This window comes from Erpetoichthys calabaricus, chromosome 2, assembly GCF_900747795.2.
Source record: "Erpetoichthys calabaricus chromosome 2, fErpCal1.3, whole genome shotgun sequence".
Lineage (NCBI taxonomy): Eukaryota > Metazoa > Chordata > Cladistia > Polypteriformes > Polypteridae > Erpetoichthys > Erpetoichthys calabaricus.
Genome location: NC_041395.2, coordinates 137884482 through 137902049, shown reverse-complemented (window position 1 = coordinate 137902049; position 17568 = coordinate 137884482). Strand labels below are relative to the sequence as shown.

Sequence of the window (17568 nt, the reverse complement as noted above, 5' to 3'; positions counted from 1 at the left end):
CTTCTATCAATGTGAGATTTGCAGCTTCTACCAATTACATTTTACTGGTTTTGCAGCAAGTGGAATTTGAAGAACCGGTCACAGCCCCCAAACCTGTTATCCAGTGGTAGGATATATATTCTATATCAGTAACAAATGTCTTTTTGTGATTGTTTCTTTTGTTTGCTTGCTCTCTTTGGACTACTCATCAGGAGATCCCAGACGACATGGGATCAAAAGGCATAAGTAAGTGAAACAACTCTGAAATTCACAGATAAGAAGCTTTCCACAAACTTTCAACTCCTTTCCTTTAATTTAGCATTTTTAATTCATAGCCTCCCACTCTGTTAAGTTTGGTCATGAGTCAGATTACAATTTCTATATATTACATTTTTAACATGTTCAGTTTTTCTCCACTGGCTGTGTATTATAATCAATTACATATGTAAATGTTATGAGACATTTATGTTAATATTTAAAACATGTACTTGCACAAAGTTTTCTTTTACAAAATGAGTTTTCAGTTTTATTTAAAAAAGTAATATGGCATTACTAATGTCTGATTGCTAGTAATCATATATGTTATTTATATACTGTAATTTCATAAGGTAGAAAAGTAAATTTCCTAGAGTAGAATAGTACCAGGGTGTTGTACCATGTTATCCATTATGAATGTAATGAGAAATCAAGTAAAACAACATCTTTTATTGGCTTACCAAAAAGGATTACAATATCAAGCTTTTGAGGCAACTCAAAAAATAATATAAGCATTTAATTATTATTTATGTTTGACTCAATTTCCTTGGAAGTTGGTGCAAACTTGCCAGTATTTCTTTTAATTACATTTTTACTATGAAAGCAACTAATCACTTACGCTAAAATAAACTAAATTATTGTTCTTACTTAAGACTTAAACACAAGTCTTGATGACAAGTGGCTGACACAAGAACTGGGTGCATTTTATTGTCTCCATTAAAGTTTTAACTGAAATTTAAACCTACCCAAGAAACGTCTGAAAAGAAATTACCGTATTCCGTAATATAAGTATGTTACCTGCAGTAAATAGTACACTGATGATTTGGCATTCTAGACTTATGTTATATTAACTATTGCTAACAATATTTTTGTAATTTCTTTGTGATAAGGTTGTAAGGAGTTTTAAAGTAGAAGGAAATTGAAATTTGAATGTCATCGTCACACATCATCTGTGTATACAGACAAAGCAAAACCACTGTCAAAAACTAGACAATAAATTTAGCAAGAAAAACATATCATATGATAATCTTTATTATACATGCCTAAACTTGCTTATCTATTTGTATATTCAAAGCGTTTACTTGCTCTTCAATTTTAAGCTTTGTAGTATTTTAAGATAGGTGTATTGAAAATATTTGTTCAGACATTTTCTGTTTCTGAAATTAAATTTGCGAGCTGCATACTTTTTATGTTTACATATGCTGAGTAAAGTATATAATGTGCGCTTGTAAGCTTTTGAAACTATGTGGATGTCGTAAATGTGATGAGTGCATTTAATGATTATAATGCCCTTTTCTTAATTACACTACTGGTCAAAAGTTTTAGAACACCTAATTTTTTCCAGTCTTTCTTCAAATTTAATCAGTTGATGAAAATGTAAGCAGTAAACTGACAGAGGTTTAAATTTAAAGTTTAGATTACCAAAAAAAAAAAAATTCAGAATATTACAAATATATTACATAATATTATTTTATTATTATATTATTACAGAATATTATAATATTGCAGAATATTACACTTTTTTTTTTTTTTGATCATGATAATGCTGATCAGGGCAGCTGTGGTAACTTGGTCGCTGCTTATGTGTCAGTTGTTTTTGTCTGTTAGCCTTGCCTTTTGTTACAATATGAGGATACTTACTCACAAGATTAGCTCCTGTCTGTTGGGTTTGGACTTCATTTATCCTCAACTGATCAAGGACATTTACATATGGATTTACCACTTTTGAACCCTCCATCTGCAGACTCGAACTCCCAGCCAGGTAACTCACGCCTGAAGCGGAGAAGGGGTAAGCTCACAGTGTCTCTTGTGAGGTTCAGGAGATGTGCTTTTAGAGCACCCCTTCCTGGACTAGTTTTATCCAACGTCATATCTCTGAGGAGAAAATCTGACAAACTTAATCTTCTTCTCACCACAATTAAGGATTATTTTCTCTCTTCAGCGTATTCACCTTGAGAATTTTCTTCAATAATTCTCATTGGAGTTTACATCTCACCTGATGTAAACGTGAATGAAGCGCAGCAGCAGTTGGCAGATTACAACACTAGTTTGGAGAACAGTCATGCCAACTCCCCAATTATAGTGATAGGCGACTTTAATAACGCAAACCTAACCATAGAGTTTACCAGATACAAACAGCTTGTAAAATGCCTCACCAGGGATAGGAAGACTTTGGATCACTGTTACTGTGCCATTAAGGATGCATACCGGGCTTTACGTCACGTGCCACTGGGTAATTCTGACTGTGTTATGCTACAGTTGCTACCCATTTATAAACAAAAAGTAAAATTAAGTAAACCAGTAAAGTTCATGGACTGATTTGTCAGTTGAATAATTACAAGATTGTTTTATGCTTGTGAAAACATTCACGAGTTGAGTGATACTGTTATTTCTTATATCAGCTTCTGTGAATAGGTTTGCACTCCCAGCAAATCAATTGTAATTTATAACAATGGAAAGATGTGGTTCATCAAAGAACTAAGGAATCTCCATCAGATGAAAGAAAAAGCACTTAAAACTGGTGAACAGGATGCATACAGAGACTGGCCAGGAATCAGCTAAGCAATGCAATCAGGTATGCTAAATGAAAACACGAAAATAAACTGGAGGTTCAGTTCTCAGCAAACAATCGCTCCTCTGTATGGAGAAGCCTTTAGTCTGTTTTTAATTACAAAAAGATATCTCCCAATGCTTACTTAGATTGACATACTTAACAAGTTGTATGGCAGATTTGAACAACAAGGTGCTGAATATCTACAATCATTCTGTTCTCCCAGCTCTGAAGTGGTTTTAACGCCAGCCACTTCTTCACAAAAGCCTCACCCTCCTTTCCCTTTTCTATCAGAAAATGTTGTCTGGAAGCTATTTTCAACTCAGAACTGCAAAATGTCAGCCGGTCCTGATTCTGTCTCATCTGCAACAATCAAAAACAGTGCCAAGCAGCTCGTGCCCCTCTTTACAGACATCTTTCACCAGTCTCTTGCACAGTATACTGTACCTGATTGCATTAAATCTTATGTTGTTGTTCCTGTTCCCAAAATTGATAAAATATGCTGCCTCAATGATTACAGGCCTATTGCTATAACTTTAATTCTAATGAAAATATTTAAAAGACTTGCTCTAACCCATCTGAAGTCTTTTACAGCTACTGTTTTTGACCCTCTTCAGTTTGCATATTGAGCATATAGATCTGTGGATGATGCCATCAACATGGGCCTTCATTTTGTGCTGGAGCATTTGGACAGTAAAGGAACTTAAGCCGGAATACTGTTTGTTGACTTCAGTTCAGCTTTTAACACCATTGTCCCTGAAATGTTGTTAACTAAATTTCTACAGACTGAGCTGAATCCTTCCATCTGTAAATGGATTTACAGTTTTCTGGTAAACCAGAAACAATTCTTTCATGCGGGCTCCCACTTGTCTGACTATCTCCATATTAGCACTGGTGCCCCTCAAGGCTGTGTACTTTCCTCCTATTCCTTTTACACAAATGACTGCAGGTCCACTGATCCTTCAGTAAAAATCATTAAGTTCGCTAATGACACCATCATTACTGGTTTAATTACTAATGGCAATGAAACATATTATAGAAAAGAGGTGTCTCATCTTGTGTCTTTGTTTGCTTCCAACAACCTAGTGCTCAATACTTCCAAGATAGTGGAAATAGTCATTGACTTTCACAAACCACAGTTACAGACTTTCCCACTAGAAATGAATGATTCTGTAGTCAATATGGTGGAATCCTTCAAATTTTTGGGGACAACTATCACAAGCACCCTCAGCTGGAACCTTAACACCACCTACAGGTATCCCTTGTTTAACACGGTTTTAATAAGCGTAGATTTTGAATAACACTCTTATTTTGAATGCCAAAGCTCTTTGAATACCGCGGCTTTAAATTTGATTACCGTGGTTTTTTAAAATTGTGCAAAAGTGGAAACGAGAGGTTGTGACTGAACGTGTAGGTGTCACCATCCCCCCTACGCCCAGCTCAGCAGCCATAATGGGCATTTGAATTCTCACGGAGTCATGAGTCACCAATTCAGTTGCCAACAGTCACCATAGAGAGTTGACGTTTTTGTTGCATATTTTCGCCAGTTGTTCACGTTTTAATCCTTTCTTTTAAGCGTTTGCCCTTTCCAAACACGAACAAGCAAAAGCGTGAGTCCTCATTGGAAAGTGAAATGAAGAGAAGAAAGCTTATTACTTTAGATGTGAAGCTTGAAATAATTAAAAAATATGATTGTGGCAAAACAAAAGCAAACATTTGTAGGGAACTCGGCTTCAATGAATTGACTATCAATTCAATTTTAGCAATGGCAGATACCTACTGTGACCAAGGAAAATTGACATCAAAGACTGCAAGCATGCAATTAGTTCATAATAGAACTCCGATTATGATTGAAATGGAAGATCGCTTAACATTGAAACAATTTGATGCAATGTTCTCTATGTTTGAAACCCTTAAACGTCAAATTACTGAAATGGATCCTGATGTTGGCAGAAGTGCGCTCGTCTGCCGCAACTTAGTCAAATTGCTTGTTACAGACGAATCTATGAGAGCCAGAAGAAAGAACGAACAGTCCAAACGACCCTCCATAAATTCTCTTCTAAAACATGTTAGTTTTAATTAATAAAGATTTTGTTTGCATTATGACTTTTATTTTATACACACAAATATGAGTACTTTTCCATGTAGATTTTCCACATTTTAAATGATGGATCAATTATATTTTTTCCCATTAGTTTTTATATTTAATTAGCATGGTTTTGCATAACAATGGATTAATTAATCATGTTAATCAAGGGATACCTGTATATGACTAAAAAGTCACAGCAGCGATTCTTCTTCTTATGCCAACTAAAGAAATTAAATATGTCCCAGCCAATCCTAGTTCAGCTTTTCAAAGCCATAATTAAAAGTGTAATCACATTCTCCATTGTTATCTGGTTTGGTTCAGCAATGGCACACTCCAAAAATAAATTTTAGTGTCTTGTGAGGACTGCAGAGAACATAAACAGCCGTAGTCTTCTCAATCCAGTAACCTAGCCTGACTTCTTACTATATTCATGCATTCTTTCAGATACAATATGAATGTGTGTGTGTGTGTACACAGTAAATGTACATGTATGTGTGTGCATCTGCATACACACTTTCACTTGCACATCATCATTTGCACATCTCCTTTATAATTGTACTATTCTTCAAAAATGTATGAAGTTTTTCTTTTTAACTTAGGCTGTTTATGTTATTTGTATGTGACGTTGTTTTCTGTTATAAGCTATCTACCAAGTCAGTCAGATTTCTGTACATTAAGTACTGGCTAATAAAAGTGATTCTGATTCTCATTCTAATTCTGAATAGCTTACAACCTACAGAAATTAAAGTAAATTAAGCCGTACATGGTGAAGCGCCCCCCATGACCCTGTAGTTAGGATATAGCTGGTTGGATAATGGATGGATGGATGTTGAAGTGAATAATTTGCACAGGTGTCCCAAATTCTGTTGATTATTACTTAAAAAAAAAAAAAAAAAACTTCTGTCTGTCTTAAAGCAGAGTTGCAACTCACTGTGTGACTACACCTTGTGAAGTACTACATGAACAATATTACATTGTAGAAAGTTGTAAATTCCTTTGATAATGGCAAGAAAATGGCAATTGAAATGAGACAGAGCATTATTACCCTTGGAAGTATAGGTCTTTCCTTTAGAGAAATTGCAAAAAAAATATCAAAGTGTTGGTGAGTATGGTGTCCTACACAATCCACAGGCAATTGGAGACTGGAAGAAACTCTGATAGGAAGAGATCTGGCAGACCCAAAGTCACAACCCAATCAGAAGACATGTTTCTAGCATGATAGGTGCCTCACAGCACAACCGCTTAAAGCACAGTTTATCAGTGGTCAAAAAAAGCAAGTCTCGGCTTCTGCTGTGAAGAGGAGACTTTGTGCTGCAGATTTGACTGGGCAACAGGCAGCAAGAAAGCCATTCCTTAAAGCAGGGATCCTCAACTCCCGGTCCGCGGCCCACTACTGAGCCACAGCCGTCTGACAGCTGGGCCGCAAGGGAACTGCCGGCAACGGAGACTCACTCAGACTTTTCAGAACCCTTGGCGGGCGGGGCTTTGCAGCGGCGCAGAGAGAGACCGAGGTGAGAGAGTATTACAACAAAGTATTTTTATGGTCCCGACAGTTTCCCCATATGACACGAGTCTATAGAAATCGCGTTACTACGAAGTACATTCAGCAGATGCTTTCATTACAACGAAGTGACCTTGAAATGCTTGAACGAATCATCCACAGAGCAGTTAGATCTGTGGTCACAGCTCAGTTGTGCACGTTTGCACAACGATCCCCAAACAGAAACATTGTAAAAAAAATCTCTTTCTTTGAACTTTCCTCGTACTGTTTTTTTTTATGTTTTGTTTTCTGTGGTTTTCAGTGATACCTTTTGCTTATTGCTTGTCAACATCTGAAAAACATCCATTGGAATTTAACTCATTGTCACCCTCCTATAGAAAAAAAAAGATTGCAGTGTTAATGTTTGTGATGTGCAGTCTGTAGGAATGACAAATGCAAAGCATATGTCTTTGTAATATGCAAAAAAAGAAGAACCCCCCCCCCCCCAACCGGTCCGTGGAAAAATTTGCATCTAATAAACTGGTCCTTGCTGTCAAAAAGGTTGGGGACCACTGCCTTAAAGGACAAAATAGGGCCCTCTGTGGACTGCTGCAGACTGGAAGAAAGACTTATGGACCGATGAATCAAAATTTTAATCACACAGTGTGTTTGTATGCCATTGAGTTAGTAAAAGGATGGTTCCTCAGTTTGTGACACAAGCTGTCAATCATGGAGCAGGAAGTGTGATGGATGCAGTTCTTTGGCTGGAGGCAGAGTTGGTGACTTGCATTCTGAATCAAAAGGGTTACCACTGTTCGGCTGTTATTTCAGCAAAAGGTGGCTACTTTGATAAATCTAAATTTAAATTTGTACACTTAATGATTCCTTGATTTATTTATTTTTTTAAATTTACCAGTTTATTTGTTCCATGCATTGATTTCATGAAACATTAAGACATTAAACTGTATGCATTTCCATAAAAATGTAAAATTGAGGAGTTGTAAAACTTATGACCAATAGTGTAAATGTAAAAAGAAATTGTCTTTACATTTTCTTCACTTAGTATGTGGTTAGATTGAAATTTTAGGAAACAAAAGACCCACAACAAAGTCAGTTTTTCTGTTGTGCAGCTGCTTTTAAATGTCTTAACATTCTATCCCTTTTTAAGTTGCTTTGACTAAAAGCTTCAGTTAAAATATAAAATTGTAATGTTCCTGAACTTATGTTTAATAGAAGCAACCTGTTGTTAAGAAGAAATATAATCAAATTGTGTGCTATAACATATTTAGTCTTCTAAATGTAAATGTAACGATCAGTAAACGTATTGTGATTAGCAAAATGATTAAGTTTCAAATATATGCAACAAAATAAGTTCTCACAGGAAATATTTTTTAAATACATTTTTTTTCCTTTTTTGATGAAGAAAATGTATCATAAACACATCATATGGCTTTGTTTGCATCATTTATAGACTCAGTATCAAGATTATACATATATTATCCTATTCACTTCTTATGTATTAATAAAATTAAAAATTATCTTAGCATTATATACTGATACACCTTCACAACAGATGATTTAAAAGGCATACTCATATAATGTAAAAAAAAATGCTCAATAATTAAAAAAAAGTAATATAGATACTTTTTGAAACATCTTCTGCTTTCTTATTGATTATATGTATTATCATAATTTTTTTCTTCATTTATGTGTTCCCAAAATGATAAACGTTAATAGTTCTTCATTTTAGACCTTCACACTATTCTGTCAAACTTGTTTTGTATTTATGCTTGTTTATTTTGAAGTTTTGTTCTATTTTACAAAACAACATATATATGTCTGCATTTTCATGTGCATACCATTATGTGTATGTTTGTGTATGGCTTATCTTCCCTTTGTTGTAATTTCAGAGCATGTAACCTCTAATGCCAGCGATAGTGAAAGTAGTTACCGTAAGTCTTGTGTTCCCTTTCCTATAATTTTGTTTTATGCATTTTTTAGGACTCAAAATAATTAACTCTTAAGTGTTTTTGCTTTCTAAAAGTAACTCTTTTCTTAAGTAACTGTTTTCACATTTATGCAACATCTTAGTCTATAAGCACTCATTTTACATTTAGGTGTACTGTAGGTATTATCATCCCAACATGCAGTCCTAGACTATTGCTTTATTTAGAATAAATAGAAAATCAAAACATCATAAATAAATATGTGCAAATCTATTAACTTTGAAATATATATGCTAAAGTTATCTAAACAGTAATTACAAAAAATACATACTTTTAAATGTTTAAAACTAAATATTTTTATATAGCCTTAAAACACTAGCCTTTTCTCTATTATAATGTTATTTTCCCATTTCTGTTTTTTTCCCCCAGTTTTTTATCATATGCGATAAAGCACTGATTTATATTGTATTGCTTATCTACTAATTAATATTATTGCAGAAATAAATATATACTAAAGATGTGTGACAAATATCCGACAATTGTTTCAATTTTTACAGTATTGGCAGATACAGTTTTAACTGTAAGAAAATTCTCTTAAGATGAATAAAGAAAATTAATTTGCATTTATATACAATTCTTTGATAATATTTAGGTAGAAACAAGAATAGAGAAAACTATTAAGTAGATGCTGCTTTCATTTATTGCAAGATTGTAAGTTATTCAGCTTTTCACAAAAGTAACAAGCAATAAATTAAACTTCAGTTTCAACTTTAAGTTTCTGAACATGCTGCCCTATTTTTGTTTAGTCAAATACTATATTATTTTTATTTAGTCAAAGTATATTTGCAGATTCATATACTATATATTTTGTATTAACTAGATAGTATTGCTAGATAATGTTGTGCTTGCCATCCCTTAGCTTCAAAGAATCAATGAAGAGGAAAAAGACCAATACCTAACATTGTGACTGTATTCCCATGTATATGTCCATAATTCCCTAGAAAAGAAAAATTCGCTAGGGAATTTTTCATAGGGTTTGAGGTATTGGCCAGGAAAGGGTTATTATAGAGTGAAACCAGATATGTATGAGGTTATAAGCAATGATTTTGTTATATATTATTAGAATTGTTCACTCCAAGTTCATTAGTGATCTATAAAAGAAACCAAAGATAGTAATGTGAATAAAACATTATTTGAAACAAAAGGAGTTAAACTTTATTACTCTGTCTGCACACTATTATTGAAGTGTAGCATAATAATTCCTCTGGCAGTGCTAAAACAGCCAAATTTATACTTTGTAATTAAATGAAAAAGTATTAATTTAGCCAGCTGTTAAGGACTTATTTTCATAATACAGTCTTCCATACAGAATGATGCACTAATGCTCTATATTGATTCACTTGTCAGTTCTGAACCATTCCAGAAATAGTCTAAAAATTATTTTTTATTGTTTGTATTCAGCTGCTTTAAACAGCAAAGAGGCACAATTGAGAGTGCTTTTGTATAAGCTTGAAACAAATTAGTACACGTGCACTAGAGCACTTTAAAAAATTTTCCTGCACAACTGACTCAACACAAATTAAAACAGCTGACCTAAAGAACAGAAATTGGTTAGGATTTCTTTATACAGGAAAAACATTGTTGTTTGTAGCACAAAGGTAAATGCACATATTTTTTAGAGACTGAGACTGCCACATTGCATTTTCTTTGTTGTGTAAAGGTTTCAGTTTACTTTTAAAGTTACTCTGTTTTTGTAGGTAGGTTCAGGAAATATGTGCTATAAATATAGAATTCAGGAAAACCTGGTGGATGACTTAAAAAGTGTCAGCCATTTTCATTATCTTGGCTTTTAAACCTCATGGTTAACATAAGTAATCAAGGTTTCACAGCATTCCTTTCTCTGTTTCATATCTTCATAACTGATTAAACACATTTATACACTTAAGTTAATAGTTATTATTTTTACATGTGTACAATACAGCATCTTTGTTGATAAAATGATTCCGTACTATTTGGAAATTAAATTGTATTATGTTTTTATTAACCTTTTTTACCTTCTGCCCCATCACTCAGGTGGCCAAGAAGAATATGTCTTATCTTATGAACCTGTAAGCCAGCAAGAAGGTGAGATATAATTTCCATGGTATAAAAATGTAATGATATATTCCTATGCTTACAAACTGTAATGTTCTCAGCTAAATCAAGAATGTATGTTTTAGTTTTCAACAAGTATTCGGATCATTTAATGCAGGAGAATTTTTTTTTTTGCAAGCATAATGCTTTACTTTTCATTTGTGTGAGTCATTTCTCTTAAATGGCATATAGAAACCAATATGATAACATGCAACAATAATTCAATATATATTCAATATACTATATATATCTTAGAATATTTTTGCACCTATTTGTTGAAATGTTTTCCTTGGATATCAGTAGCATTTCACTATTTGTTGCTATTTGTAATATAAGTTTTTTTTCTTTTTTAATTAGTTAATTACACTCGCCCAGTGATAGTGTTGGGACCTATGAAAGATCGCATTAATGATGACCTTATCTCAGAATTTCCTGACAAGTTTGGTTCCTGTGTTCCCCGTGAGTATTCAGCTTGTGATTTGCGTTGTTATTTAAATGTGAAGAATTTATGTACCCTTTATTATTCCTGTAGGAAAAAGATTTTGTATCATTACTAAATTAGAACCCACATTTTGACATTTTCAGCTTCCCCATAGTGCCTTTACTTTTACTGGGTGTAATGTTTGATTCACCTGTGAAACATTTTGACAGTATAAAAAGAAAGAAGACATTACATAGTATTCCCAAAGACTTTTTGCCACTGTCTATATTTTGCTTACCTGCACAATATACCATAAAGAGTAAATCAGTGCTTTCTACTGCTTGTATAGGTCTTTAAAAGCATGTGATTTTGGTAGTTTACTTTATAGCATATGTTGCTTTTATCAGAATAAACTATGCCAATCATGTTATGGCATAATGTTGTTTTGTGAAAAAACATAAAAAAAGATGGGTGATGCACAGCTGCTGTTTTCTGCGCCCCTGAAATAACTAAAGTCCTTGACAGAAGCACTAAATGTAGGTGTGATTTTAAAAAAGAAAAATTGAATTATTCTGTTAGTCTTAAACCTCCACACCATTTTCTGTAATGATGTTTATGCTGGATATCTCTAACCAATGTTGTTACAGAAAAACTGTATACCAAATTTTTGCTAGCAAGCCTGCTACATTGATTTCTAGTGTCCTCGATTTGGAGTTAAATTTAACTTGGTCTACACATCTTCTATAGTTTTATTTCTTAGTTTACTGACTTTCAGCAAAGGATATCTTTTTTAATGTATTCCAGATACAACTAGGCCAAAGCGTGATTATGAGGTGGATGGCAGAGACTACCACTTTGTTACATCACGAGAGCAAATGGAAAAAGATATACAGGATCATAAATTCATTGAAGCTGGCCAGTACAATAATCACTTGTATGGTACCAGTGTGCAGTCTGTCCGAGAAGTAGCAGAAAAGGTAAAAAAAAAATAAATAAATAAAAATAAAAATTAAGATTTATTAAATAGAACTGTGAATGTATCCGTAGCTAACCTTTGCAGCTAGTATGGAATTTAAATGTGAAGCTTGAATCTCCTGGAAATAAATTAGTGTTGCTTTTTCAAATGATCATTATAAAATACATTAACGTTAAAAAACATTTTAATGTGTTTAAAAAATATTTTAAAAAATATTATATACTGTGTATTTCTTTGAAAATATTGCATGGCATTTTTCTCTTGCTGTTTCACCATTGGTTTGTTTCTCTTGCATACCATTTTGTGTTCAAGTTTAGTTCCATCTACCCTTACCCCAAACAAGGTCATGGTGGGGCCTGACTTTATCTCAGTTAAATCAAGTGCATGACAGGAAACACCAGTCTCTCACAGAGTCACCTTTACTATACTGCATTTATAATTTGTATACTGTATAGTGCACTGGGCTAATATATAGAGTTGCTTTTTATAGAAATACACTGAATTAAATATAAATCATTCCCTAGTACATTATAGTAATATGTAATCCAGACCTCCTTTTGAAACACATTTGGTTAAGCTACATACTGTATTTCATTTGAAAAATGTTTTAGGTATATCCCATGAAATGTTTTTTTTTCTTTTTTCAACATATGTGGACATATCAAGATTATATATTCATGTAAGTTGTATCTTTATATAAAGGTAATGTAAGTGGAGGAAAAAATGAAAATCTGTCTTTGAACAGATTTAACAGATACACCATTTATACAACAGATATACCATTTCTGTTTGTGAAATATATAAGTACACCCTTACCTCTGATAGCTGCAGTTTTTCCCTTTGGCAGAAACAACCTCAAGTAGGTGTTTCCTGTAACTCCACTAGTCTCTGACATCAACTGGGCGAATGTTTTTCCCACTCTTTAATTCAGGATTATTTCTTCTGTGTACAAAGCCAGATTCAAATTACCTGGCAGCATGTTAATGGGATTCAGATCCAGGCTTTGATTTGACCATTCCAGATCCCTGTAATTCTTTCTTTTCAGCCATTTCTTGCTGAATTTACGGATACCTTTAGGATTCTTGTCAAGTTGCAAAGTCCATTTTCGTTTGAGTTTCAATCTTCTGGTAGGTGGTCTCGCATTATCTTCAAGAACCCTCTGGTACGAGGAAGAACTCATATTGGATTCTGTGATGATGAGCTGCCCAGGCCCTGTTGCAGCAAAGCAGTCTGAAACCATAACATTTCTACGGCCATGCTTTACAGTTGGTATTAAGTTTTTCTGGTCAAATGCTGTCTTTGGTTTTCGATAAACATTTCTTCCGGTACTCTGGCCAGATACCTCTAATTTGCCTTGTCTGTCCAGAGCATATTGTTGCAGAAGTCTGAGTTTTTGCCTAGGTGTTCATGGGTAAAAAAAAAAAAAAAAACTTCAGTTTTGCACTGATGTTTTTTCTGGACAGCAAAAGTTTCCTCCTGGTACACCTCCCATGTAGATCTTATTTGTGAAGCCTCTTTCTAATTGTAGACCCATGCACTTTCACATTGACAGTGGCAAGAGCTACCTGTAGGTCCATGATAATGTTCTGGTGTTCTTAGAGACTTCTCTCAGTGTCTTGTCTTCTGCTTTCAGGCTACACTTACTGAGGTGGCTGGTCCTGGCCAAGTTGGCTGTTTGAAATCTTCTCCATTTGTAGAGGATCTTCCAGACAGTGGAATGGTTGATTTCCTACTGTTTAGGGATCTTTTTAAATCCCTTCCCAGATTCAAAAGTCATCTGTAACCTTCTTTCTGAAGGCCTTGGATAACTGTTTTGATACACGCTTGAACAATAAAGAACAACCCAAAATAATGTATGAGGTTTAAATAAGACCAGTTCCTCAGAGATCCCCTCTAATTATGTTCTAATCATTTGCACTTGATTTGAAGCACCTGATTCTAGTTTTAGTTATCTGGGGTAGTAAAAAATATAGAGATGAATATTTACTGTTTTCACAAGTGAAATATGCATTTTTGTTTATTTAAATTATACATTGGGCTACTATATGTACTGTAAATGTAGCACAATGCTTGTTATATTACATCACATTTATGTATACTATTTAAATGAAGATCAAATCTTGATATGTTCCCATATCTCTCTATTATAAAAAAAAATACTCGCGATGAAACCTGATCTTTGGAAGAGAGACAAAAGTCAGAGACTTTCATGTCCCGCAACACCATCAAGTCATGTCATACTGGGAAAGTAATAATCAGCCTGGAACAAACGAGACACAAAAGCGTTGGAGAGAAAAGAGTGCAAAAAAGAAGGCAAACAAAAAACAATATAATCTATATGCAAATTCTGAACATACGGAAAGTGATAATCAGCCCGGAACAAGTGGAATAGGACACCTCGCAGGTCCAATCAGGCACAGAAATAAAACACAAAGAGTAAAAGACAAAGTAGAACTTCATAAAGATGTTCAAACACGTTGACGCGATACATATGCAGAGCAGGTTAGAGATTATGAAAGCACTGTAATTCTGCATGTATATCACGCCAACAAGTTAAAAAATTTGATAGTAATAAAATGTGCAAGTATCAAAAACAAGAGAGTAAAGATCGCATTAGCGCTAACAAACAGAAATTATTACTCGGTGAAATAATGGAACAGCTAAAACAGATCGAATATGTGGACATAAGTGATATGTCAGAAGTACGTAGATATTGTAAGGCTTTAACGTTTAAGTTGGAGACTTGTAGATTGTCGAATATGTGTCGCCAACAGGGAAAAGTACTGTTGCTTCCCAATGAAGAGGCGTATCCGCGAGAATTAAAAAAGTTGTTGCTTGGTGAAAGTGAAATCCACAAACACTACAAGCAAAATATATGTGTCTACACTAACCTTTTTGCGTTCGCATCATTCAATGCACAAAACGTAGATTTACACAATAATGGACCATACACTATGGGAATCTGTGGTCCCGCAACAATTACAGCTACGACAAGTTTAATTTTGAAGAAACCACAGTTCAGATAGGTGTATATTTATGATTACGGAGAACCGATGCAACATACAATCGAAAGAGTTAAACGATCAGACGTAATAGAATTATACAGCCAATACTGGATACCAATCCATACGTCGAAGAGTATCGCACTTAACACGACATTTATCTGCAAAACACGGACAAAGAAATGTTCTTGGATTTCTATACGAATCCGAAAGATCACAGTCGCATTTATAGTAAACCGACATGTGACGAATTGTCAGCAATAATAATTTCGAAAAACGGAGATATCAAAGACAGAGTAGATATTCGTGTATATCCAAAGGCAAAGCACGATTCGCTCATTTCTGTCAAATACATCGCCACATTCAAATCCTTTACTTTTCCCAGATGGTGAAACAGAATGGACATACAATATGAAACAAATGCATTCTGCTAAACTAATATCACCCACACAATATTTCGGGTCAAAGTTAGCGATACGATCCAATGTATTTAACCCACGTCTATCATCTCAACGTCTATCACAACATTACATTATTAATATGTATCTAAAAGTCGAAGCTAATTGTCTCTTCTTAAATCAAATCAAGCAGAACTTAGAACGGAACATATGCAAGGGCTCATTGATCACGTTCAAAATTCAGATATCAAAAGTAATTCAGACAAATTCAAAATAGGTAAAGCAGTAATATTACCATAATCATATCAAGGTTGTCCATGAGCATTGCAACAGTTATATCATGATGCAATGGTAATATCCCAAGCTATCAGTCGGCCAGATTTATTTATTACAATGACACGCATTCCATAATGGCCAGAAATATGCAGATTCTTGAGAACAATACCACCGGCTACATCAGGTCTCGATATTCCCACTTTCTTAATGAGATTGTTTTATCAGAAAGTCTTATTTTTATTGACTGAACTAGTGTTTGGTCACATCAGAGCATACATTTACACAATCGAATTTCAAAAACGGGGTTTGCCTCACCTGCAATTATTGATTACTCTGCAAAAAAAATGATTAACCGCTGATGATGTAGATCGGTTTGTCTGTGCTGAAATTCCAAACAGAGAAGCCTATCCTGAATTATCTACCAGTAGTCAAGAAAGGAGGCCGACAGTAGATTTACGATGCATGTCTAGAGAGTGGCCATTGATGGTCCTTGTTCCAGTAATTCAAATTAAAAAAATATATGTGAGCAAATCAAAATTTGGATGATTTCACCAACTGGCTCCTAGACATTGGAAACTTTCAAATTCAAAATCTACCAATAAGAGAAGATTTATTAGAGAAAGAAACAATATTCACTCACAGCCAGTTATACATTGTGTTATGTCCATGTAAGACCAAACAAGGAATCAAAATTCAATGCAATCATGAAGATAAGTTAATTCCTAATATTGTTTTTACTGAAGTTTTAAACTAAAAGTGAAAATGATGCATATTTAACAATTCCAAGGAAAAAAAAAACTTTTTTATTTTCAGAAACACAATCACGGGGGTTGGCAAGCAAAGCAAGCAAGGGGCAGAGCTCCCTAGTGTTAAAAAAAAAAAAAAAAAAAAAAAAAAAAAAAGTAAAAAGGTGTACTCATTTTTTTTTACCTAACCATACCAATACATTTTCTCCATTTGAACAATATAGCAGTTTAGTAGAAATGTGAAGGGATTACATGAATACTGTATAGAGATTTTTTCACCAAAGTTGTTAATGTTTCCTATATTAACAAGTAATTTTCTTGACATGCACATACTAAATTGCATTCCTTTCGCAGATACTGTTGTTTTTTTCCATCAGCAAAAGAAGTAGTGCACTTAAGCAACAGTGTGACTAAAGTTGCATGGTAGTCCTCTGTTCAAAACTGAAATTTATATTACTTTTGGGAACAGAAACATTTCAGTAACAAGTATCACATCTCTCCATGGTAATTTTATATTAAATGTGTCTTTGTGAGTACATAGTGCAGTAAATAAATAAGTAACTAAAATAGTAGAAAATTGGGGCAATGACAGCAATCAGTAATTGGTGCTCACCAATACTGTATTTTCCTTTTAAAAAAAGCAAATACTGGGAATGACTAATCTTAGTAAATTTCTGGAAATGGTTTGGCTTTTGTGCATGAAAGAGGATTTTTGTCTAACATGTTTTGAATGGGCATAACAAATCTGTTAAAATTGCAGCAAAAAAGACATGATAGCACATGTTCTGAAAATTTGTCTATATTTTCATTTTCTAGTGTTATAATTCACACTTTCCTCTACAGGGCAAGCACTGCATTTTAGATGTGTCTGGGAATGCTATCAAGAGACTCCAGATTGCACAATTATATCCTATTGCAATTTTTATTAAACCAAAATCCGTGGAAAATATAATGTAAGTATCTCATCAAGAATTCATGCATTAGAATTTTGTGATTAGCTATTTCCATTCATTCACAAGAATTCTACCATATTTTGACACTTTTTTGTATTGTGATATAATAGTATAAAAAAATGGACACCATTAATCATTTTTGTCAGCAATTGTTTTATTTTAATCTAATTTACAAATTTTTTCTTTGTTCTAAATAAAGTGCCATTTTTTTCAGTTCAATAGTGACAAAGAGGTAGAGTATCAAATTAAAAATTTGTATCCCATTTTTGATTCAGCTGGTTGCCCTAGGCTGGTCAGTTATCTTCCAATTCACAAACTGCTTAGCTTAAATAAAATATGATGACCAAATTCTTAATTGGACAT

The 17568-nt window shown here is 33.8% G+C and overlaps 1 protein-coding gene across 19 annotated transcripts in view; it reads left to right on the top strand.

Annotated features, from left to right (window-relative positions):
* The window catches only part of dlg1a (discs large MAGUK scaffold protein 1a), a 525807-nt gene that overhangs the window by 495490 nt on the left and 12749 nt on the right, over positions 1-17568 (top strand). For 13 of the 19 annotated variants that reach the window (XM_051923931.1, XM_051923927.1, XM_051923935.1 and 10 more), the window contains 5 exons: positions 8265-8306; positions 10374-10424; positions 10791-10892; positions 11659-11831; positions 17096-17205. In XM_051923931.1, coding sequence (XP_051779891.1) covers positions 8265-8306; positions 10374-10424; positions 10791-10892; positions 11659-11831; positions 17096-17205 — 478 coding nt within the window. Of the gene's footprint in view, positions 1-191; positions 226-8264; positions 8307-10373; positions 10425-10790; positions 10893-11658; positions 11832-17095; positions 17206-17568 lie in introns of all 19 variants that reach the window. The other 6 variants (XM_051923929.1, XM_051923938.1, XM_051923933.1 and 3 more) reach the window with 2 other exon arrangements.